The 22,589-nt window shown below is 40.9% G+C and overlaps 5 protein-coding genes and 1 long non-coding RNA gene across 6 annotated transcripts; 3 read left to right on the forward strand and 3 right to left on the reverse strand.

Moving 5' to 3' along the window:
• Window positions 1-890: 890 nt before the first annotated feature.
• On the reverse strand, window positions 891-4,212 carry LOC115772049 (aminopeptidase N). Its single transcript, XM_030717989.1, has 4 exons — window positions 3,520-4,212; window positions 2,884-3,358; window positions 2,580-2,818; window positions 891-2,523 (listed from the first exon to the last, which is right to left on the reverse strand). The coding sequence occupies exons 1-4, from the start codon at window positions 4,200-4,202 to the stop codon at window positions 1,071-1,073; spliced, it is 2,850 nt and encodes a 949-aa protein (XP_030573849.1). The 5' UTR covers window positions 4,203-4,212; the 3' UTR covers window positions 891-1,070.
• A 2,314-nt stretch (window positions 4,213-6,526) lies between these two features.
• Window positions 6,527-9,999, reverse strand: LOC115771865 (aminopeptidase N). The gene is made up of 5 exons (XM_030717745.1): window positions 9,446-9,999; window positions 9,225-9,380; window positions 8,460-9,170; window positions 6,864-8,094; window positions 6,527-6,806 (listed from the first exon to the last, which is right to left on the reverse strand). Exons 1-5 carry the CDS (start codon window positions 9,997-9,999, stop codon window positions 6,573-6,575), a joined length of 2,886 nt encoding a protein of 961 aa, XP_030573605.1. The 3' UTR covers window positions 6,527-6,572.
• Window positions 10,000-10,942: 943 nt separating this feature from the next.
• LOC115771645 (aminopeptidase N) lies at window positions 10,943-15,222 on the reverse strand. Its single transcript, XM_030717449.1, has 6 exons — window positions 14,687-15,222; window positions 13,555-13,713; window positions 13,018-13,492; window positions 12,684-12,922; window positions 11,358-12,612; window positions 10,943-11,295 (listed from the first exon to the last, which is right to left on the reverse strand). Exons 1-6 carry the CDS (start codon window positions 15,220-15,222, stop codon window positions 10,993-10,995), a joined length of 2,967 nt encoding a protein of 988 aa, XP_030573309.1. The 3' UTR covers window positions 10,943-10,992.
• A 975-nt stretch (window positions 15,223-16,197) lies between these two features.
• LOC115771919 lies at window positions 16,198-16,992 on the forward strand. The gene is made up of 3 exons (XM_030717812.1): window positions 16,198-16,334; window positions 16,399-16,734; window positions 16,810-16,992. Exons 1-3 carry the CDS (start codon window positions 16,209-16,211, stop codon window positions 16,873-16,875), a joined length of 528 nt encoding a protein of 175 aa, XP_030573672.1. The 5' UTR covers window positions 16,198-16,208; the 3' UTR covers window positions 16,876-16,992.
• Window positions 16,993-19,690: 2,698 nt separating this feature from the next.
• LOC115771646 lies at window positions 19,691-20,207 on the forward strand. The gene is made up of 3 exons (XM_030717450.1): window positions 19,691-19,867; window positions 19,925-19,990; window positions 20,056-20,207. The coding sequence occupies exons 1-3, from the start codon at window positions 19,691-19,693 to the stop codon at window positions 20,167-20,169; spliced, it is 357 nt and encodes a 118-aa protein (XP_030573310.1). The 3' UTR covers window positions 20,170-20,207.
• Window positions 20,208-21,734: 1,527 nt separating this feature from the next.
• Window positions 21,735-22,367, forward strand: LOC115772030. The gene is made up of 3 exons (XR_004019013.1): window positions 21,735-21,877; window positions 21,966-22,040; window positions 22,115-22,367. It is a non-coding gene; the product is annotated as an uncharacterized LOC115772030 (long non-coding RNA).
• The last annotated feature ends 222 nt before the right edge of the window (window positions 22,368-22,589 follow it).

The raw sequence follows: 22,589 nt of genomic DNA on the forward strand, positions 1-22,589 counted from the left end.
AAATAATCTTTGCAAAGATAATGCTTTTATTAGCACATATTTTACCTTTCATCCTGGTGTGCTAGAAATATCATTGTTATCAGATAGCAGGCACTTCAACTTAATCTTCGATCAAGTATGCCATGTATATGTTATTATTAATTAACTATATATTTAAAAGCATTTTATATCATACACATATAATATTCGGGTTTTAATTATCACAAAATTAAAACTATATTCATACTTTAGGAATCCGAAATGAGTCACTTTGCAACTTATTTGCCCTAAAGTGCGTTCATACATGTTTACATCTTTCTCTGTAATTGATAGTGGCTTGAAATAAAACGAACGAATCTTTATCTAATCGCTCCAATCATAAATTGAAAATATAAGAGGCATTACATGCAATTTTGTCTAATAAAATAGTATTAAGAATTGTAGTTTTTATTGCCAATAAAATAATGGTGATATGGAGTTTATTTCTAATCTACCGCCTGCGTCTAGACCACTCGGGAAGAAGTGCTGCTTACTATGGAAATTTTTTCAAATTCGAATTGCATGCATTTGACGAAATAATGTTGTACATAAATCTTAATGGAATTCGAGTTATAAATAGGATTTTTGATGTCATTCAATAGCGACAACCTAAATTCAATGTTAGCAGCTGATCAAAAATAGAAAATGGCGCTTGTCATGAACGGACTAGCCAATCGCCGATTGTTCGTTATCGTTATCGATGATTTACACTTAACAGTTATTGTTGCCATGCGATCGTATTGCTCGTATCGAGCTATTTATGATGAACATAAACGTAAAATTTCTAAATTGAATAGTAAAAAAAAATGTTCCTGCCCGAAAGCTTCATAAATACTATAATATTTTTGCTTAAGAGTAGATAATAGTTTCTTATCGGGCTACATAGAGCTATAACATTCACAATAAACTGAGCGACAAAATCTTAAAGTATTTGGCAATGACGTGACCATTTTTTTTTTTTATTAGCAAACGGAAATGTAAAGAATTTGTATATATACATAGCTGCGAACGAGGAAGACCTTAAGCTAACTTAGTAGCTCCTAACATAATACCTAGAACAATTTGGCGGCTAAAAGGCACAGGGCTAGGGCCAGCACAGATGCGGTCTTAGCGGGACTGCCGTTGCGGAAGCCAGTTACCCAGGAAATGATGGGCTCCCGATTGACTGACAGCCACTCCATGTTGGCCGCTATGGTGGTATCCACGTTGGCTTGCAATGTGTCGGGCACAAATTCAGAGCCTTTGACCGTATCGATCAGTAGCTGCAGCTTTTGCTTTTGACTCTCGGTAACCACATAGGCAGCCATGCTCTCAATGTCAGCGGCAAGTGGATTATTACCACCAAAGCCAGGATTCAGATTGCCATACTCCTGCCAATGCTCGAGAAGGAAATCAATGCAGACGAGCAGACCCACTTCACCACGGGAATAGGTGGGACTGAGCAACGTGTAGCGCTCCTGGGTGCGCAGCTTGTTGGTCTGATCAATGCTGCTGGAGACATACTTCATCAGCTGATCCTCGTTTTGGGAACAGCCCAGGGCTGAGATGAGCAGACGACGCTCGGCCTGATCGTTGGAGTCCATCAATTTGTCATAGACAAAGTTAAATGTCGTATTGTCGGCCTGCTTGAGGCCATTGCAGTAGACGGGCGTCTGCAGATTCGGTTCAATCGGAGTGCCCTGATTGACCAAAGCCTGTAGCTTGACGTTCGTCTCGTCCAGACAGCTCTTCAGACCCGCCAAACAGGCCAGATTAATGACCACGTTGCGGGTGAATTTGACCAAATGCTGCTCCCCATCGATGTCATTCACGCCAAATTTGTCGAATTGATCGCTGACCAATGCGGCGACATAGAACTGGAAATGTTCGTAGGACTCATCGCTGCTCAGATACCGATTGAACAGGGTAATCGCGGTATTGGCCGCCGACCAGGGTGCATATTGATTCTCTTGCGGCAGGTAGGTGAGCAGCTGCAACAGCAGAGCATGTGACAAGCGATTGCTCGTAGCGAAACGATATGCATCGCTGATCAGTTGGGCACGATTACGAGGGTGAATCTTATGCGAGCGATTGGCCAAACCCTCAATAATCAGCTGCCAGTTGCGCTCATCGTAATTGATGCGATAGTAACCTGTCGACTGTTTGTTCAGGATCAACCAATCATCGCTGGTCAGCTTAGCGTCGGCAACGCTCTTCTCCTTCTCATTGAGCAGATAATGTGTGGCCTCAGTATTGCGGAAATCAGGGTTCGATGCAACCGCATAGTTTACAGGCACATACCAGAGCTTTTCGCTCGTATATGTCTTATCGTTGGTATACTGCTCCTGCTTGATAGTGAAGGAGCCATCGTTATAGTTGCGCTCCACAGTGATCAGTGGGACACCACCCTGTCGCGTCCAGCTGGAGAGCATGTCTCCGACGAGAGCCGGCACAACATAGTTCAGTTCGCGGGCGGCCAGCGAAATGGCATCAAACAGATCTGTCTCGTTGGCAGCGGAGTAGGCCCTAGAAGATACACATTTTCATGATTTTTCAGTTGCAACCTACAGAAATCCACTTACTTGGTCACCAGATAGTTGTGCAGACCTTGCTGGAACACGGTGTTGGTCAGCGCATGTCGCCACATGTCTAGCACGGAGCCGGCCTTGGCATAAGCAATGGAGTCATAGAGCTGGGAAATTTCCGATGGCCTCTCCACAAAATACGTCATGGGTCGCACATTGGGGTTGGCATCAGCAATGAGAGCGCTCTGATAAGAGCCAGCATGGAAGGTTTGGAATATATCCCACTCTGGATAGGCCTTAGACAGAAAATCAATTGATGTTAGGCATACGTTAATCTTCAACTAGCCACTAGGTCACTTACCAAATCAACGGCTAGGTTCTCGAATAGCGTGGCAAAGCCCTCTTTGAGCCACAGATAGCTCCACCATTCGATGGCAACCAGGTCACCAAACCACATATGTGTATCCTCATGCGCCTCGATTGTGGCAATGTTCGTCTGCGTATTAATAGTAGAGTTTTCGACATTGTACAGCAAATACTCCTCACGATAGGTGGCCAGACCCCAGTTCTCCATGGCACCAGCTGCAAAGTCGGGTATAGCCGCCTGATCCAGCTTAGGTAGAGCAAAAGGCACACCGAAATAGCCGGAAAGTCGCTTCTCGACCAGCATGCCTGTAGTCAGTGCCCATTCCTGCTCATGCTCGGTGCCCTTGCGCGAGAAGACGCGCTGGGGCAACCCATTCAGCTCGCCCTCCGAGTACACAAACTCCGACACAATGAAGGCCACCAGATAGGACGGCATCCTGACAGAGGTCTTGAAAGCAGTTATACCGGAGCTAAGAAAATTAAAAAGGAATTGAATAAGAATCCAGTTGAAATTCCATAGAGATTCCTTAGGAATTTCATTGAAATTTCGTAGGAGTTTCGTAAAAACTCTATAGAAATTTAATGGAAATACCACAGGTGAGGCTTTCACATTTTGGCTGGTGTAACAAACCTGGTCTTAGAGTCATCCACTGGCATATTGCTGATGGCATTGTAACTGGGATCGTGATGGATGGTAATCGTAAAGTTGGCCCGCTTGGCTGGCTCATCATAGCATGGGAAGGCGTGACGTGCATCGGTGCTCTCGAACTGTGTGGTGGCCAAGTATTTGGTAGCACCATTCTCATCCGTATACGTGGACAAGTAGAAGCCCCCATTGTCCGTTCGCAAATTACCCTCGTACTTGATAGTCAACAGCCAGCTGGTGCCTTCCTCAAAGGTAAGATCGTTGGCGGACAGCTTTAGGAACTCACGATCTGTATCGTGTGTGATTTCCAGTGCAGTGTCAGTTGTCTCTCCATCCTTGCGTATGGTCGCCGTAAAGTTCTCCAGCTGTCGCGCATGCACTACAATAACTGTGCTGGTCTCCAAAACTTTTAAGCTTATGGCAACCGTGCCGCTAAAGCCTGTGTCGCCTGTGTGCACATTCGTGTGCAGCTCGACGGTATATTCCACAGGTTCCGTGTTGTTGGGCAACCGATAGGTGTCATCGTCGGCACGTGGTGCTAAGCGCGAATTGGGATTCTCTAGTTGCTGCAGCTGCTCAAAAGGGGGAAAGTTCCGTACAACGGCCGCATGGGCGGTGGTGGCCACCACCAGCAGCAGGGCCAAGATCGTGACAAGAACGCGAGCCATGTTGTCAACGGTGCGACGACAACTGGACAACAACTGGGTAGCGCTTGGTTGCTTTCCACTTTTAAGCCAAATTGTCGGCCCAACCGAGACAATTTTTCGCTCGTACATATGAACTAGTGGAGCTCGTCTTATCGCCTAGCCAGGCATAAAGATTATTTTAATCATTCAGGGCCGCCCCTAAGCCTTGCCACCGCCCAATTCAATTGGTTGGCCAACAAATGCCGTAAATCAAAGAAACGATCTTTGAATTGGCTGTGTTAAGTGGAACGCGTGCGCCTTGGCTATAACAATTGAACTCCTTGAATGCGGTTGTCAGGTGTGGATGAGAGGTTAGATAAGAAATCAAGTGGACGCCAATTCAAGATACTAATGTCATTTGATGATAAGTAGTTATATTACCTATTAAGATAATGTATCTCCAATTAAAAACTATAATAAAAATTCTAGTGAAGAAACCTAAATTTACCGACTATTTGTATTTAATTTATCAGTTGAAAACAGTTAAGCTTATGATATATAATTAGGAAAATATCGAAGATCGGTCAGTCACGTGAGAATCAAAGGGCATTTACGAAAATACAAAGGTGTTCGACTAGAAGATACCCTACACATAGTTTAAAGTGGCCGAGTAGCATTACCACTTCCTTCATTTGCAAATATGGTTTTTAAATATTTGAGAAACCAAAAATCAAGCTATTCCCAAAAAAACAAAAAAAAAAAAACAAGTAAGAGGTTCTAGTCGGGAGCTCCCGAGCCCTCTTCTTTATAAAAATTGCCCAAAAAACCGGATTTTGATATAGATGCTTATCGATTACTTGGAAACAGGGCAACCTATCGAATATCGGAAACAAACTCGATCTGCTACACCTACATCTCAAATTTCAGGTCTCTAGCTCTTATATGCTCTGAGATCCTTGCGTTCATACATACGGACAGACAGATAGACGGACATGGCTAGATCGACTCTGATATTGATGCTGATCAAGAATATATATACCTTCTGGGGTCGGAACTGTCTCCTTCTATGCGTTACACATTTCACGACAAAATTATAATACCCTCTACAAGGGTATAAGAACACATACACATCACAATTGCATCACAATAATGTTGATAAAATTTAATAAAGAAGCAGCGTGAATGTGTGTGTGCTGAAAAATCTTGCAATTTGCGCTGGATGCCGCAAACAGGTGTCCAGCTTAAGCACGTGTTGTTTAGTAACTTCTGTGTTTCTTAACTAACTTGATGAAATTTTCAACAGTAGATCTTATTGTACTATAGAATATTCGTATAGTCTCAAAAAGACAATTGCATTAGAATTCGAACTTTAATTGGTGGGCAATACAATTTGGTTTATTTACTTGATTTATAGCTATGTGATTTTAGCGGGGTGGTAGCAATAGCTATGTAATGAAATATACTATATATATTTACACTATTCTATTCTAAAAACTTAAAGATTTGATAAAAAAACAGGATTTAGATATCGACTTTGATCGATTATTTAAAAAGGAGCAAGTTATCGATGATCGGAATCAAACTCGTACTGCGAAGGCATTAGGAAAACCAAGTTTCAAGTCTCTAGCTTATATAGGCTCTAAGATCGTTGCGTTCAGACGGACAGACAGAGAGGCAGAAGGACATGGCTAGATCGACTAGGATATGGATGCTGATTTTAAAGAATATGAAAACTATCGAAAGCTAAACAGAATATTAACTGGTTATCGTAGATCAGGTTATCGAAAGGCATTGCCTTTTGTTAAAACTTAGAAAATTCAACATAAAGATCGATTTTAATGCAGAGTATCACAGTCCTAAATTATCTGCTTTGTAATGTCTCAATTGTCGATTTTATTCAGATTTGCAGATGAACACGATTAGATCGGATTCTAGATTCTTGAATACATACAAATGTTGGACGATATTCAACCCTAATGACTCATGTTTTTTTTTTTTCCAAAACAGAATAAAATTATGACTCTGCCCTTGACAAACAGCCACTCGAAGCATTCAAGGCTTGTGTGGTTCATAAAGTTCGAATATTATCGGAATTATGGCCGAATCATGATGTGTACATTTGGTAATGAAAATGTTATATAGGTTTTAGTCGCAACTATCACGGCTATATTAGTGCTGTGTAAAAGGCGATAAGATTGATCAAACTGAAGTGGGGGCAATAAAACCAAATTCCAGTTAATCAAACTATAGCAATTGTTTTTAAAGGTACTGCTACAAAAAAATTAAAAAATTTCACCACATTTAAAATACAAAAGCTGCGAAATATGTGTATATACTATGAATGTATTTACAAGAATAACGGAGGGGGAATTCCTTAGATTTGTTATCGATTTATTTTCTAGAATTCTGAATTCAATTGAATCTGCACAAAAGCAGAGTTACGAACATTGCCAGTATGGCGAAAGTCGAGGCAGAGAGGGAGCTGCTGCCGTTGGTGCGATAGGCAACTAGCCAGTTTATGACCGGATCACGATGCACATCCAACCAATCGAAGTTGGTCTTCATGTTGGCCTGTACAGCGGTCTCTGTGTTATCTGCGAGATACTCAGCTCCGTTGGTCCTGACTGTGTCCACCAGCGCATTAAGCTGTAATGAAAAGTTCATGAAAATTGGGCACTATTTTTAATAGAATTTTCAGCTTACGCGATTCTTTTGCGACTCGCTAACCACCGAGCTGGCAATGCCACGCAACGCTGAGTCCAGTGGCTTTTGAGTGCCTGTGCCCAGGTCACCGTAAGCCTTCCAATTCGCTTCCAAGAAGTCCAAGCTAGCCGTCAGACCCGCCTCGCTCCTGGTGTAGGCAGCACTCAATACGGAGGTGCGCTCCGAATAGCTTAGATTGTTTGTATCGTCGATGGAGTACGCTACAAATCTCTTCAGCTGGTCGGCATTCTGCGCGCAGCCTAGCGAAGAGATATATGTGCTGCGATCGGTGGCATCATTGGAGTTCAGCAGATTGGTAACAACTAAATTAAAGGTTGTATCCTCGGCCTCGCGCAGCCCGGCGCAATAGGCCTGTGTCCTCAGTGTGGGCTCGATGGGAGCTCCATTATTCAGAGAATCCTGCAGTTTTTCATGCGACTGTTGATAGCACTTGGGACTGCCTACCTGGCACGCCAGACTGACTAGGGTCACGCGCAGATAGTTGTTTAGATAGTGTTCACCAGGAATCTCGTTGACGCCCAGCTTATTGAAGATATTCTCGACCAGTTCGATTACGAACTCGCGGAAATGCACGTAATTCACATCACCGCGTAGATATGTGTCGTAAATAGTTAATATGCTATTGGCTGTGGACCAGGGCGCATACTGATCCTCATTTCTCAAATATGCCATCAGCTGAAACAGTGTGGCCTGGCTAAGGCGACCCGTATCCACGAAGCGATACGCATCGTGCATCAGCTGAGCCCGATTGCGCGTATGGAAGGCGTAGGGCTGCTCTAGTAGACCCTGCGAAATTAGCCGATAGTTCTCCTCATCGTACAATATACGATAAAAGCCAGTGGATTGTTTATTTAGAATCAACCAGTCATCCTTCGATATTTGTACATCGCTCACTGTCAGCTCCTTTACTTTGAGCAAATAGTGGGAGGCGGTGGTGTTGCGATAATCGGGATTGGAGGCGGAAGCACAGTTGATGGGCACATGCCAGGTGGCTTCATTTGCAGCATCCTTGTCATTGAGATAACGTTGCTGTTTAATGGTAAAGGTGCCAGTCTCATAGTTACGCTCCACGGTTAGCAAGGGAAAACCAGCCTGTGTGGACCAGCTGGAGAATATGTCAGGAACCCCAGCGGGTAATTTGAGGCCAAGCTCATCGGCTGCCTCCTGCAGTGAGGCGAACAAATTCCACTCGTCTGTGGAGTTGTATTGACTGGGGGAAACAAATATTTTATAAATATAAATAAATTCTAACAAACATATACATCTTTACAAATAGAGCTTTTTCAAAATTAGTTTGAAAGTTGGAGGGGAGACAAAAAAATTAACGTTCCCTAATACAACCTCATTTATATTGGAATTTCTAAAAGTAAATCTTAGCTACATTTTCACGAAGATCTTTAAAAATGTGTTTTATGTCGGCGGAATAGGTTTTGCACAGTTCCAGGAGAAATCTCCATAATCTCAATTATACACAATTCAGATTTCTAGCTCTTACGGCTTGGGTTTGTCTTTGATCGTCAGTCATCAGTCTGTCAGTCAATCGGGAGAAATAGGACTTCCATTTGAAATACTCACTTTTGAGTTAGGTATCTGTTTAGGCCACGTCGAAACACAGCATCGGTAAACGCATTCTTGAACATGTACAACACACTGGCTGGCTTGGCATAGGATATGGTACCATAGCGTCCCGATATCTCATTGGGTGTTTGGACGTAGTGCGACATGGGCGTAGATATGGAAGCATCATTTATCAGGGCGCTGTTGTAGTCACTCACATGAAAGATCTGATAGGTATTCCATTCTGGAAAGGCTATATCATTGGATTCATATGAAAAGAGGGTGGCGAAACCCTCTTTGAGCCACAGATAGGTCCACCATTTGAGCGATACCAAATCTCCGAACCACATGTGCGCATACTCGTGTCCAATAATATTAGTAATGCTCGTTTTGAGATTAATCGTGGATGTCTCCTTGGTCCACCACATGTACTGCTCCCGATAGGTGGCTAGGCCCCAATTCTCCATGGCGCCGGCTGAAAAGTCCGGTATGCCCGCTTGATCTAGTTTGGGTAGCGCAAACGGCACACCAAGATATTTTTCCAAGCTTGCCTCAACTACTAGGCCGGACCAGAGGGTCCACTCCTGTTGATCCTGCTTGCCCTTGCGCGAAAATACACGTTGGGGTAAACCATTTAGCTCGCCGCCTGTGGACTCAAACTCCGAGACAATGAAGGCTATCAAATAGGTGGACATCTTGGGTGTTGTTAGGAAAACCGTTTTGCCGTTGCTATCATAAGATCGATGTTGATTAGCAAATCATCTTTAACCCACTCACACTCACCTCGATTCGGCTTCATTCACTGGCATGTTACTGATGGCATTGTGGCTGGGATCGTGATGGATGGTAATCGTAAAGTTGGCCCGCTTGGCTGGCTCATCGTAGCAGGGGAAGGCGTGACGCGCATTGGTACTCTCGAACTGTGTGGTGGCCAGATAGCTGGAGAGTAAGCCGTTCAATTATCAAATCGATTGATTCACATACTTTAATACCAATAAACTTACTGTACGACATTGCTGTCATCCGTGTAGGTGGATATATAAAAACCGCCCATATCGTTGCGCAACAGACCCGTATAGTTGATGCTTAGCGTCCAGTTACTGTCTTTGGCAAAGCTTATTGTGTCGTCGACCGGTTTGAAGGTCAGAAATTCGCGTGTGTTTTCATAATTCACATTCAGACTTATCGGTGCACTCGTCGCAGAATCCTTGCTTTGAAGTATGGCTTCAAAATTTTCAGTTTGACGCGCATGCAGAGTAATTGTATTGGAGGCCTCGAGCACCTGCAGGTCGATCGTGACACTGCCACTAAAGTTACGAGTGCCATTGTGAACTTGTGTCCACAGCTCCACATTGTAGGCTATGGGCACCGTATTGTTGGGCAATCGATAGTTATCCTCGCTGTTGTTATCCTCGCGCGTTTCAAACGATCCCGATAAGGCCTGATATCCTTTCGTTTCCAGCTGCACCACATCCTCCACCGGCGGCAGACGAGCCTGTTGACTAGCCGCAACCAGCAGCAGCAGCAACGGCCACGAATTCAACATCCAACGCGCCATGTCGAGCGCTCTAAATTTAAATATATATAAAGCTTCGGCTATGCAATGCTCTCGAATTTATAGAAAACTTCATATCTTATCCTGCAGGGCAATCATCATATAGATAACTCCCTGATAAACGAACGATAAAGTACACTTAATGCACTCATTAGCCCAAGTAGTTAAGTTGGTTCGGTATTTGCTACATGAGTAGTTATTGGTTCGTAATAAAATCGATTGTCCATCGGTTAGCCAGCTTATCTCTAGACATGGGCTATAAATGATTTCAATTTGGTTGCTGCATTAAAATAGTTTACGCGTACAATTGCACTTATATAGAAATTCAACCTTACACTCATGATAAAAGTGAATGACTTTTAATTTCTACCAAGTTTCATAATAGTATCAGCAGCAGGTCATCAATGAATGTATTGCTTACTTTACGTGTATTAAAAATTCCCTATTAACAATTGGTTGAAGTAAATGAATTAAAAGCCTCTGGATTAATTCAGGAAAATCGCATACAAAGGTGATTTTTATGAGCGAGTAATTAAGAGCGATAATACGAGAGAGAGAGAGAGAGAGAGAGAGAGAGAGAGAGAGAGAGAGCGACAGAGAGGGGGAAAGTACGCTAGAGACAAAAGCAAGAAAATGAGACAAAGAGTGGGAGTGGTTGGGGTAAATATGAGAGAGAATGACAGAGAGAGTGAGATAGCAAGGAGAAGTGGCGGAGCATAAGAGAGATAAGTGCGAAAATACATAAAAAATTAGTAAAGCAAAACCTTTCATTTATGCACCGCTAATACACACTACAAAATATGTAAGACATTTTTTAAATGATAAAAATCGCATATAGTTCCGATATTTCATGGATTTTTTTGGATATTGGATTTTTGGTAGGCGCAGCTTCCCTGTTTAGTTTTTTTTACCCTAAACTTAATTTCGATTATTTTGCTACTTAGTTAAATTTATTTTAGTTAACTTTCGACTTAAATTATACACTTAATACAATGGCTAAAACTGCAGCTTTACGCGTAACGCACTGCGTACCATTTTGCTGGCCGCACTCAATAGGCCTGCGGGTCGATTGGACCCGTTGGCCACGCTGAGAGATGCTGTATAGGTGTTTTCACTGCCAGCTGGGGACAGTTCCTTGAGCAGCCAATTGTGTATTTGGCGCTCGAATTTCTCCAAAAATTGTTCGCTGTTGCGCATCTTCTTGCCCACCCGCCGCGAGTCTATAGATATCAAAGGCTGCTTGGGACTGAGATGCTCCAGTTGCAGATACATTTCAATATTTTGACGCAACGTGGCAAACTAAATGGTTGAAGGAAATGCTGTTTAATAAAACGTGGCTAATTCAGATAGTAAAAACTTACATGGTGTTTTTGACGCTCTGGCACGAATTCGGTAATATCATTAAACAGCTGCACAAAGAAGGTGGATCGAGCGAGCAACTTGTAGTTCTGGTCTATAAAATGCCAGATAACCGAACGTGCCGCCATATTCGATTTGAATACATAGGACAAATACATCATAGCCTCCCGTTCGTTCAGCAAAGTATACGTGGAATTCTCGCCCAGCAACAGATTCAAATAGTGTCGCATATGCTGATGACTTTGTGTGCAGCGCAGCGAATAAATCATATCATCATAATAGGCAGAATTTCGATCCGTAACATGCAGCAAATCGATTAACCTGCCGAACTCCTCATCGCTCAGGTGTCGCACACCCATGCACAATATAATATCGTGCATGGCATAATAATCCGGATAATCGCTCTCAAAGTTATTATTCTTGAAGATATACTCATGCGCCAGCCGATGCGTATAGTCCAGGCATTCGGGCATATCCACACGGCAGGCCATGTGCAAGATATCGGAGCGTGCCAGTATATCCATGGTTGCCTCTGCAGTATCATGTTTGTGGAAGAGACGCAGAAATGTGGGCGCAACCAAACGACGCACGAACTGCTTAAACAGCGAATGGGCTGTGGTGCCATAGAGATTGCAGTCGAGAAACTCTATGGTGTTGGCCACCTGACTCCAGGGCGTTAGATCTTCCTCAAATTTCAAATACTTGAACAGCTCAAAGATCACATCAACCGATTCGAGCTCATTGCGTTCGATCAGTGGAGCCAGATCCTGAAATAGCGCCGCGCGATTCATGGCATGTATAAGCGAATGATTCTGTTGGAGCTGCCGTGCAATTGCCTGCAGATTGTCCGTATCATAGAGCACATGATAGAAGCCCGTCTGCTGTTTATTAACAATCAGCCAGTCGCGTCCTCCCAGCTGCAGCTGCAGTTCCTCCAGACTCAACGTATGCTCCATGACCGGCGGCATAAAGTACTCGGCATGCGTATGCTCAAAGCTGGGCGACTGGGCGCTGGCAAAGTTCAGTGGTATCCACCAGTGCTCACTCTTTGAGTGTATCGAACGTTGCCTCAGGGTGATTGTATCGTTCTCATAGTTCCGTATGACCGAGACAATGGGAAGCCATTCACTGTGCGTCCAGGACAGCATGATGTCACGCACCATATGCGCCCAGGATTGTTGCAGGAATTGTTCATCTTCCAGCACGGACTCCTGGATGGCATCGAACAGATCCTGCTCGCTGACAACGCTGTATTGGCTGGAAGATCGTTAAACTTATGGCACATCAATTGCAATTGATCAGTTCAGTGGCTCCCCTCCGGGACTTACAATTTCTTCAGATAACGGCTAATTCCCTGCACAAAGGTCTTCTGATGGAAGGCGTGATGAAACATCTTGATGACGCAGGCGGCACGCTTATAGCTTATAATATCAAAGACATGCATAATATCCGGCTCGGTTTCCACGTAGTATGTCATTGGGCGCACATCAAAGAAACTACTGTAGCTATAAGCATGCTCCGCTTCATCTCTGATAAATATATCCATGACCCTGTCTTCGGGATGCAGCTGTAGGCAGATAATTTGGTTAATACAGGAGAGGGATATGTCTGGAAGAGTAGTCAATCGTCCGCGTGACATTCATCCCTTTTACAACAACTTACCAAATCAGTTATAACATAGCTAAAGTAGGTGGCAAAGCCTTCGTTTATCCAGACGTAGGACCACCATTCCGGCGACACCAGATTACCGAACCACTGATGCGATATCTCGTGATTCTGCATTAGTTTATTTTTTAAACGCTTGTGCTTGTCCGTTACATCCAGTGATAGCAGACTATCGTCCCGGAAGGTGATTAGACCCCAATTCTCCATGGCAGCGCCCTGGTTCTTTTTAAGCGCCACGTGATCCAACTTGGGCAGCGAGTATCGGACACCAAAGTAATCCTCCAGTGCGGCCACAGTAAGCACTGCATTCTTTAGTGCGGTGCGACCCTTGTCCTTGCTTGTGGGCGAGGAATAGATGCTCTGCGTAACGCCGCGATACGTCTCCGAGATGTGCTCAAAATTGGAGATAACAAATGCCACCAAATATGTGGACATGGGCGGTGTAGTCTGGAAAGTGGTTGTTGTCAGCTCGCTGCACTCAATACGAAATCGCATTATAACTAAGTCAAAGATTAGGCTTTAGAGGAGACTTACCCATGATTTAGCACCTCGAGCACTGGCATATTTGAAACTGCCATCAAGCTGCTGCTGTGAGTCAGTCTGATGCTATAGTTGGACTTAAAGGCGGGCTCATCATAGCAGGGGAAGATCAAACGTGCATATGTCGGTTCCGATTGGGTGGCTGCCACATAGCTGTAAACAATTAAATATTAAATATTAAATTGTATTTAATCTTCAGAAACACTCAAAAATTAATTAGGAACTGCTAGTTCTTTGAACTGGCTTTAAAGGCAATTCTCAGCATTATACGAATCGCTGTGTAAAGCCAAATCAAAACAAACACATTGCCTTGTTTCCATCGAGATTCATTGAGAAAGCGGCAATAATAATAAATAATCTATTTTATAAATTTTGTTGTTGTCAGCGCCTTATCGGGGCTGCTGCTCAGCTGTCGTCGTCGATAAGGGACTGACAACAAGTCGCAGCCAGATTTTGTTGTGGTCACAGTCATGCCCCTTTATAAAGAAAACCATTGAGCCATCCGCCACAATGTTTGTGCGTCTATGAAGATTTGTTTATATGCAACGTGAATGACGCGCATAACGAATATGAGTACTCTACTATTGTGTGATAAGGCCACGCTTGACGTGTGACTATCAACAAGTGAGTGTGCTTGAGATAAGAGTGTTTGGCCAGACAAATACCCTGTAGTCAAGTCTAAGGGAAGAGGATAGGTGAATAGCAGTCTAGAATATAAATAAACTAACAGTTAAGTGCGTATTTTAATGTTTGCAATTCATTATTTTTCATCATGTTTGGTATACAAAACTCCACATATCAAATTTCCCAACTTTAGCTCTTTTAAACACTGAGAACTGACTTTGTTTATATGACTGCTACCCTATTTTAGCATTTGTCTGCTAGCAGGGTATAAAAAGTGAAAACTAACAAAAGCAGAAAAAAAGCAAAAGTTATAATTATGCGAATATCATTATCGTTTAAATAAAGAGTTGTGATTATATAATAAGAAAGCACGCGCGCGCGTTTATAGAATACGTTTTTGTAATTGTGTATGTAATGCATTTGCGCCTTTGAACCTAGCTACACAATGAGGCTTATCAAGCCGGAACAACAACAGCCAGAAACAACAACAAGTATAACTCACACAGTCCGATTGTTGAGCAGCTCCTCATAGGCCATCCAATACAGACCCTTAGGACGAGTGCCCATCAGGCCCGTGTAGGAGATGTGCAGTCGATATCGCTGTCCGGCCTCAAAGGCCTGATAGTTAACGAGCGGATGTACGATGAGAAATGTGGTATGCGGATCATACGTATGCGTAATATCATCCACAAGTTCACCCAAAGCCTCTGGCATGTGTGGGTCAAGTAGTCGCAGCGTTATCTGAATATCGCTCAAGTTCTTTGCATGTAGCACAATCTCATTCGTTGAACGCCTAATCTCAATGTCTATGGTGGTATTTCCGCTAAAGCGCCAATCCCCAAGATGTATATTAGTGCTAATGTCCAGCTGATAGCTCAATGGGTACGTATCGTTCGGCAGGCGCAGCGATCGCGTGGACAGCAGATGTGGCGATGGGGTTGTCGTTGCCGTTGCCACTGCCTCAACTGCCACAGCCTCCTGCGACCAGCCGAGTGCCGCAACCAGCACAATTATAATACTAGCACACGGAGTAAACATTTCGGCAATGTGATTAAGCGAGCACACACGTTGGCTACCAAAACTCGACTAAACGTTGCGTTGGGGCGACTGCGGTTAAGCGTTTAAAGCCTGCTGTTTGCTGCTGATAAGATAACAACTGATTGATCGTATAAGAGCGTCGAGTGCTGCTGTTGTTGCTGTCTTATACATTTGGGAATCGGAATTCTGCTCACGCCATCCACTTGCGACAGGTCAGTGCACAATCCTGACTCTCCTTTGAGCTAGGCGCTCTTAAGTACTCTCTTTAGAATTAATTTCCCATTCTTAAACAGCGCACAACGCTGAACAGCTTGTCTGTTATTGTGCACTGTGAGAAATTGGCAGCGACTTGCACATTTCTATATGAAATTTCCAATTTTATAATTAAATTTAAAAACAATAATTTTGACTCTGGACAAGACCGAGCAGTCTCTGCATGTATACAAGTATTTATTAATACCATAACCTATAATAATAATTTATATATATAAAACGAAATAAATAAACCAAAAATCGAATTTACTTCAGAAAATTGTTATTTAGATGCATATGAAAAATATTAATTATTTTATTATTATTTTTTTCATTTTATAAATGTTAAAAAATAATTTACAACTTTATATAACTTAATTACTATATAAATGCAATATGCATGCACGAGAATTTAAATCAGAGTATATAAAATTACAAAAAAAATTAATTTCATATAAAACACCAAATAAAAATTGTTTTAAAATATAAAAAACTCTTACACGCAAATTCAAATCGATCGTTAAAGTGTTTGGCACCTGTTCTTTTTTTGCGGTGTATGGCCTGTGCTAAATACACTGCATTAATTGCCCTTGCGATTGCTTCGGCGAATCGTTCGTTTGCATTGTTGTGTTTGTGAGCAAAACACCCGATCGAATTTGGGCCATGGGCAACATATATCATCGGGTTGCACAAGCCAAACGCTTCAGTCGATGCTTGACTCTCTTAACGTGAAAATGTCAATTTGCCGCTGCCTTAAATTACTGTCGATATGGATATTACTGTGTGCTTGTATTATGCGCCATGTGCAGGCGCGACAAGATAACATAATAAAGCGCAATTGCTCTGAGAATGGACAATATGTGAGTATATGGCAAGATCAGACAGTTTTAACATAAGCAATTACAATTTATATGCATACTTTAGTGCCAAATGCATATGGACTGTTGTTCCCGGAAGTGTATGACATATATGTACAAGTGCGCGCCCAGAGTGCCAGAGAAATATCCTGAAAACAATGCCAGCCCAACGGGCTTGAATTCTCTGCCAGACTTTTGGTGGCCTCTATACCATGCGAATATACCACTCAACGAAGATCTTGAGATTGTTACGCTGCAAGATGATAAGACCACAACAAGAGCTGAGCTTGTTGAAAACAGCAGCCAATCAGCTGAGAAAGCGGGCGTAGCATACGATATAGTCAATCCATCAAGCACTGCTCCAACCTCGAGTGCACCCCGCTGTAAACGCGTTGGCGATATGGTAAGCGAATGAAGGGTATATCTTACTTTCACTCTTATATATTTATATATATATATATATTTATTTGCTTTTCAGTGCTCAGATAGCAGCGAATGCTGTACGATGCGTTGTCACACCTACCTCCATAAGTGCGTCACCTGAAGCCACAAGCCCGCTTACTCACTAAACCTACCCACATGTATTTATATGGCATAAGTTTTTGTATACTGATTGTGTTTTATTATTAAACAAGTCTTTGCACATATTTACAGCTGAATTTTTAATTTAATTAAGAGCTCAGCAACAGCACATTTTGTTCTTTAACTGTACTGAATATTGTCAAATGACTTTATGATTTGAAAATTTTATGATTAATAACAATTAGAATTCACTATACGAAACGAGCAATATTCCAAGTAAAGTTAGTTAATGTTAACAATTCAAGTGTGACAAATATTACGAATGCAAATATATGAGAAAACAAATACCTTGTTTTGGCAGTACTTTTGTTTATAGCTAGCATATATAAACGATACATATTATATATAGATATATATATATATATATATATATATATATATATATATATATATGAATATATATATTACATCACTTTCAGCTTGATTAAATAAACTAGTTCACGCTTCTACAAAGTCAGAGGTATGAAACTATTCATAACGACCTCAATAAGTGTGGAAAGAATTTGTATTTGGAGGTTGCGATCTTTCTGACAAAACTCTAAGGCCCATAGATAGAGAAGAGTTAATCTAAATATGTATATATATATATATATGTATATATATCTATAATGATGAAATTTGGTTTATTACGAGCTGGACTACTATATCATATACCTCATATACCTCCGGCAGGAATAAACGTTCAGAAGTGAAACTTTTGCGTGAAAACCCTGTATAGAAATAAGTATAACGAGCGCCTGCTGTATGCATGCAAGTGTATATAACCTTCGGCTTTCGGAAGATAGCTGCTCTTTCGTTTTTTTTCATTTATTCATTTATTTACTTGTTTTTTTTTCTATTAGTATTTTTCAACTCAGAGCGGCTGATAAGAGGTATATAAACAAAATACCCATATCTGAGTATGTAAATGCAGCTAATTTCATCTGCGGTTTTTTCGAGTCGAAGCCCGCATTTAAGTATTTTTATCAGCACACAGTTTAATTTGCGAATTCCCCGCTCTACGCGGAATTCGACTATAGCTCATATATATTGATAATTTCTGACAATTTAATAAAGCTTAAGATTCATGCAGTGGAAAATCATTTGAAAAAACAATACTTTCTGATTTTCTACCTTTTGATATAACATACGCAAATAGTTCATGATATTTGTTTTTTTTTTTTTCAAATGAATTAAGTAGCGTTTAATAGTGTAACAAAATAGTTTACCTGGCGTTGCCCGGCTCAAATTAGTTAAGATGTTTTTTGACTGCAATTGAGGGAAGTACAAAAATTCGCCTCTTTTAATTTATAGAACATACATATATTCAATTAAAACAAATAAGAGGTTCTAGTCGGGAGCTCCGGACTAGGGGATACCCTGAACCCTCTTCTTCCAACATCAAATGCATATATATATTCTATTTTAAAAGCTATATGTCAAGTTTGATGAATCTAGCTCTTATTATTTACCAAAATTGCCCAAAAAACAGGATATCGTATCGATTTTTATCGATTGCTTGGAAACGGAGTAAGTTATCGATTATCGGAAACAAACTCGATCTGCGCAGGCACTAGGAGCACCTACATCTAAAATTTCTAGTCTCTAGTTCTTATAGGTTCTAAGATCCTTGCGTTCATACATACGGTCGTTGCTTGGTTTCTGATGATTGTTGTTCTTCACCGAGCGGTTCGTATAAAGTGCATTCAGTTTAATAAAATATATATATCTTAGGGGATAGGAGCAAATTGTGAATTCGTAGAGCCCACTACATGTGATACCTTTTGTCTAACAATACCCGCCGTCGTTCAAAAACGACTTTCTTTATAGTTTTCTTTTATTTTATTTTAAAGAAAATGTTCCTTTGTATTACATATTGCATGCCAAAACTGCATTACCCGCTGCATAAACATAAGAGTAGCACTTATGCCACTTTAAATGTAACCCAGCTACCTTAAGGTCAAGCATCCGAGCAGCATTGATTAATATGTAAACAGTGTTATCTGTACCTGGACTTGGTTTGTTTGGTTGACTTTCAATATTTGCCCAGTAATTTAACTGGGGAGAATATTCAATTATCTCGAACTCTTGACACAGATGTTATCAACTACCTTGACTTGGGCAAATAGCAATTGGAGTTGCATGTCAAACGAGCAAAAACTTGCCAATTAATTATAGACCGGGGTCATCTAACTAAAAGCTGCTCTTAAAATCAAGCTCCAATCGGCTGAGCACTTCAGTTCACTCGAAGTAGCACTAGAAGCAGACTCACTGGGGAAAAAAAATGATTCTGATGCCACTGCTGCTGCTGCCTCTGCTGCTGTTTGATGCTGCTGTAAGTTGGCATTTGACTATCATATTGCTTAGCTGTTTGACTGGGACTTCATTCAAATCGGTAGAATGCTAAGGCCTTAATGCCGCTCAACGCTACGGGCAATGCAGCGAACAAAATTCCAAATTTCCCGCCGGCGCAACAGAATTCAGCATCGGTCAATCCGGAGGATATTAACCTCTTCACAAACATGTTCCTTAGCCTATTGAAGGGAACTGGCGATTGGCGCAATCAGGTGGCCATCGATACGGTGCAGAGCGTGTGGCAAAGTCCGCCAATTGTTGACTACAGCCATCGGCTTTTTTCCACTAAGCTTTATAAATAACCTTATCGGGGAAATGAAATTGTAGACAAATGTGTTTTCAATAAATAAATCAAATCCACATATCCAAAAGCATTCCATGCATACCGAATCCGTCTATAAAAGCAGCTGCAAATTTTTATTGCTAGTTAGAAAATATTCGTCATGCAACTATCTAGGAGCACCCTGTGGCTGTTTTTCGGTCTTGGAGCGTTGGTTAATGTTGTACTCAGCGGAGTTGTCAAAAATATCACCAGTGAGGCAAAAGACCCATTAGTTTCAGATGTCATTGATTTTGATGGGAGTGCCAGCATAAGGAAATCAAAGGTTCAACTACCTGAGGTATGATTGAAATACATATATAGTTTGATAGAATGTTTATAATTGAATTACTCTTAGAGCATGGAACAACCACCAGAAACCCCTGATGCCGAAATAATTCCCTTCAGAAATGATTTGTCGCAGGTGCGATTTAGTCTTCATTAAACACATTTATCATTGGATACTATATTGTCTATTTGATTATTTAGTGGAAGCGCATGGAGTTAATGGACACCTGCAGAGGAATTGGCACCAACTGCACTCGGTCCGAGGAATGCTGCACGCTTCAATGTTTAAAGAACGGCAAAATCTGTTCCTTCTAGTAAAAACCATGTTAAATAAATTAGTTGCTGTGCACCTTAATTATTTCTTTAAAAATTCAGTTATTCAATTATATAAGAAATTGTCTCCGACTAAAATTGTGGGTTGTGTTAGCCACAGTAGTATGGTACATCCTGCACCCAGTTAAAACTGCTGCTTCTTTTTATACATACATGCACAAAAACACACATTGACAAAGACTTCTTCCGCCCTTAGCCCGAAACAATGGAAAATGAAATCTTAATAGGCATCTGCTGTTATGGTTCGACATTTATTTTCAGAGCATTAGTTTGACATGACAATATGTGTAAATATCAAGGTTCACGGCTATACCTTAAAAGCTACGTTTTTATTGAAATTTTGGCGAAACGGAAAAGGGTTCCATAGAGTAAAATATTCTGAAATTGTTTACGCTTTACTACAACCTAATTCCAACGTATAGTGTTACTTGCTTTTATAACCCTGGATGTTCCGAAAAAACTAAATTGTAAAGCGATACATATCGATTGCTTTGAAACGGGATTAGCTATCGGCTATTTAAAGCAAGCCTACATTTCAAATTTAAAGTCTGTACCCTTTTAGTTTCCGAGATCGACGCTTTCAAACAGATGAACCGACAGGCGGTCCGCTGAGCAATGAAAATATATATATGTCATATGCTTTCTTTTCCCCATTACATGGATTTGCACAGAACAAATATAACAATTTTAAACACTATCAATAGGTTTGGGCATTAAAATAAATACATTTTTGCAGAGTATGTTAAATCAATATAGATTGGTTGACAATTTTTTGCTATCTGGAGGAATAGAAGAGCTTCGGACTTAATATATTTGTATTATACTCCCGTTGGAGCATATTTACAAGTTGCACCGACTATTTTTTTGTAAATAGTAAGCTAGAAAAAAATAAGGGTATCGTTTGGTCGAGAGCTCTCACAATTCTAAAGTATTATTCTAATAAATGTGGTTTCGATAAATATTTAAGAAATCTGGCCAGTCAGATATTTACAGCATGTTCACAGTATAACGAATGAATCAAACTGCGTATATGCTTATCGTTTAAAATGTTTTCCTTAAACAAAAATTTAAATAAATAAGTAAAACTGATCTAGTAGAGAGGTTCTGACTAGCAGATACCGGGAACCCAGGGTCTTCAATAATGAAATATTCACAAGCATATAAATCTCTATCACTTAAAATGTCTGAGATAGATGCGTTCGGCGAGATGAATGGACAAACGTTTGTTCAAACAGGCGGACATGTCTAAATCGACTCAGTTGTTGCTACTGGACAAAAATATATATATTCCATTTGATGTCAAAGATACCGCCTTTTGCCTGTTGCATACGTTTGCTCCAAGTTAACCAATATAAATGGCGTCACGGTATATTATTTATATATTGTATATCGATATCAAAATCTTTTTCTTATACAAACAAAAAAAACAGATGTAAGCCAGAAGTACATATGTTATATAAATACATACGATTTATATGGCCACTGTTTCCTATAAAAGCTCGAAAATGTATGAATTGCTTACAGTATTAGATGTGCAATTACTATATTAAGAATGAAAATAACTTTTTGCGCATTGTTTTTAATAAATTTTCTGGGAATGGTGCTACTTGTGGTTGCGGAAGAAGATGTTTTCAAAAAATTGTTGGATAAGATTCCGAACGTTAGAAGTTCCGCTATAAAATTGCCACAGGTGCAGTCTACATAAGCATAAGAATGCAATGTATATTACAAAAATGTATACATATATTATATACTGTTTGTCGTCATGTTGATTTCAGCCAAAACGGGTAAATCCATTTTTAAGGTACAGAAACGATACCAAAGTTATGCCCCTCTCCAAGCATTTGTCACAGGTATGGATTTAATTAAGTTCCATTTAACAATACAATTTTGCAATTGAAATTTCTTCTTACTAATCCACTTTTAGAGAGAGCGCTTGACAATATTTGAAGACTGCCAGTCAATAGGTGGAGTGTGCAGATTGCCCGAGGAATGTTGCACCCTAAAGTGTTTAAAGCTATCCAAACTATGTGTTATTTAAAATCGGATTTGGTCTATCGAAATTAAGTCAAACACGAGATAACTGCATACTTGCTTTAATTATGTATATATCGTATATCCTACTAATTATTTATGTTATTCACATTGAACGTTAACGATTAAGTATTACTAGTAAACAGAGAAATTGACAGAAGTAGACTTGTATTGGGGATGCTGCTGAAAGCATGGTGTGAGACAAGGAAGATAGTCTCTGCCGGCCAAGCTGGGCATGGCCCGAGTATGTTGTGCCCGAGTTTGGTGTCCAGTTCACTAACAGAGAACAGAGATAATGAGAAGTGCGCTAGAGGAATAGGAAAATCTTCCAATTCGAATGTGCAGGCCATACTTAGTTTAATGGACGT

Source organism: Drosophila novamexicana, unplaced genomic scaffold, assembly GCF_003285875.2.
Source record: "Drosophila novamexicana strain 15010-1031.04,08,12 unplaced genomic scaffold, DnovRS2.1 tig00000108-arrow-pilon, whole genome shotgun sequence".
Lineage (NCBI taxonomy): Eukaryota > Metazoa > Arthropoda > Insecta > Diptera > Drosophilidae > Drosophila > Drosophila novamexicana.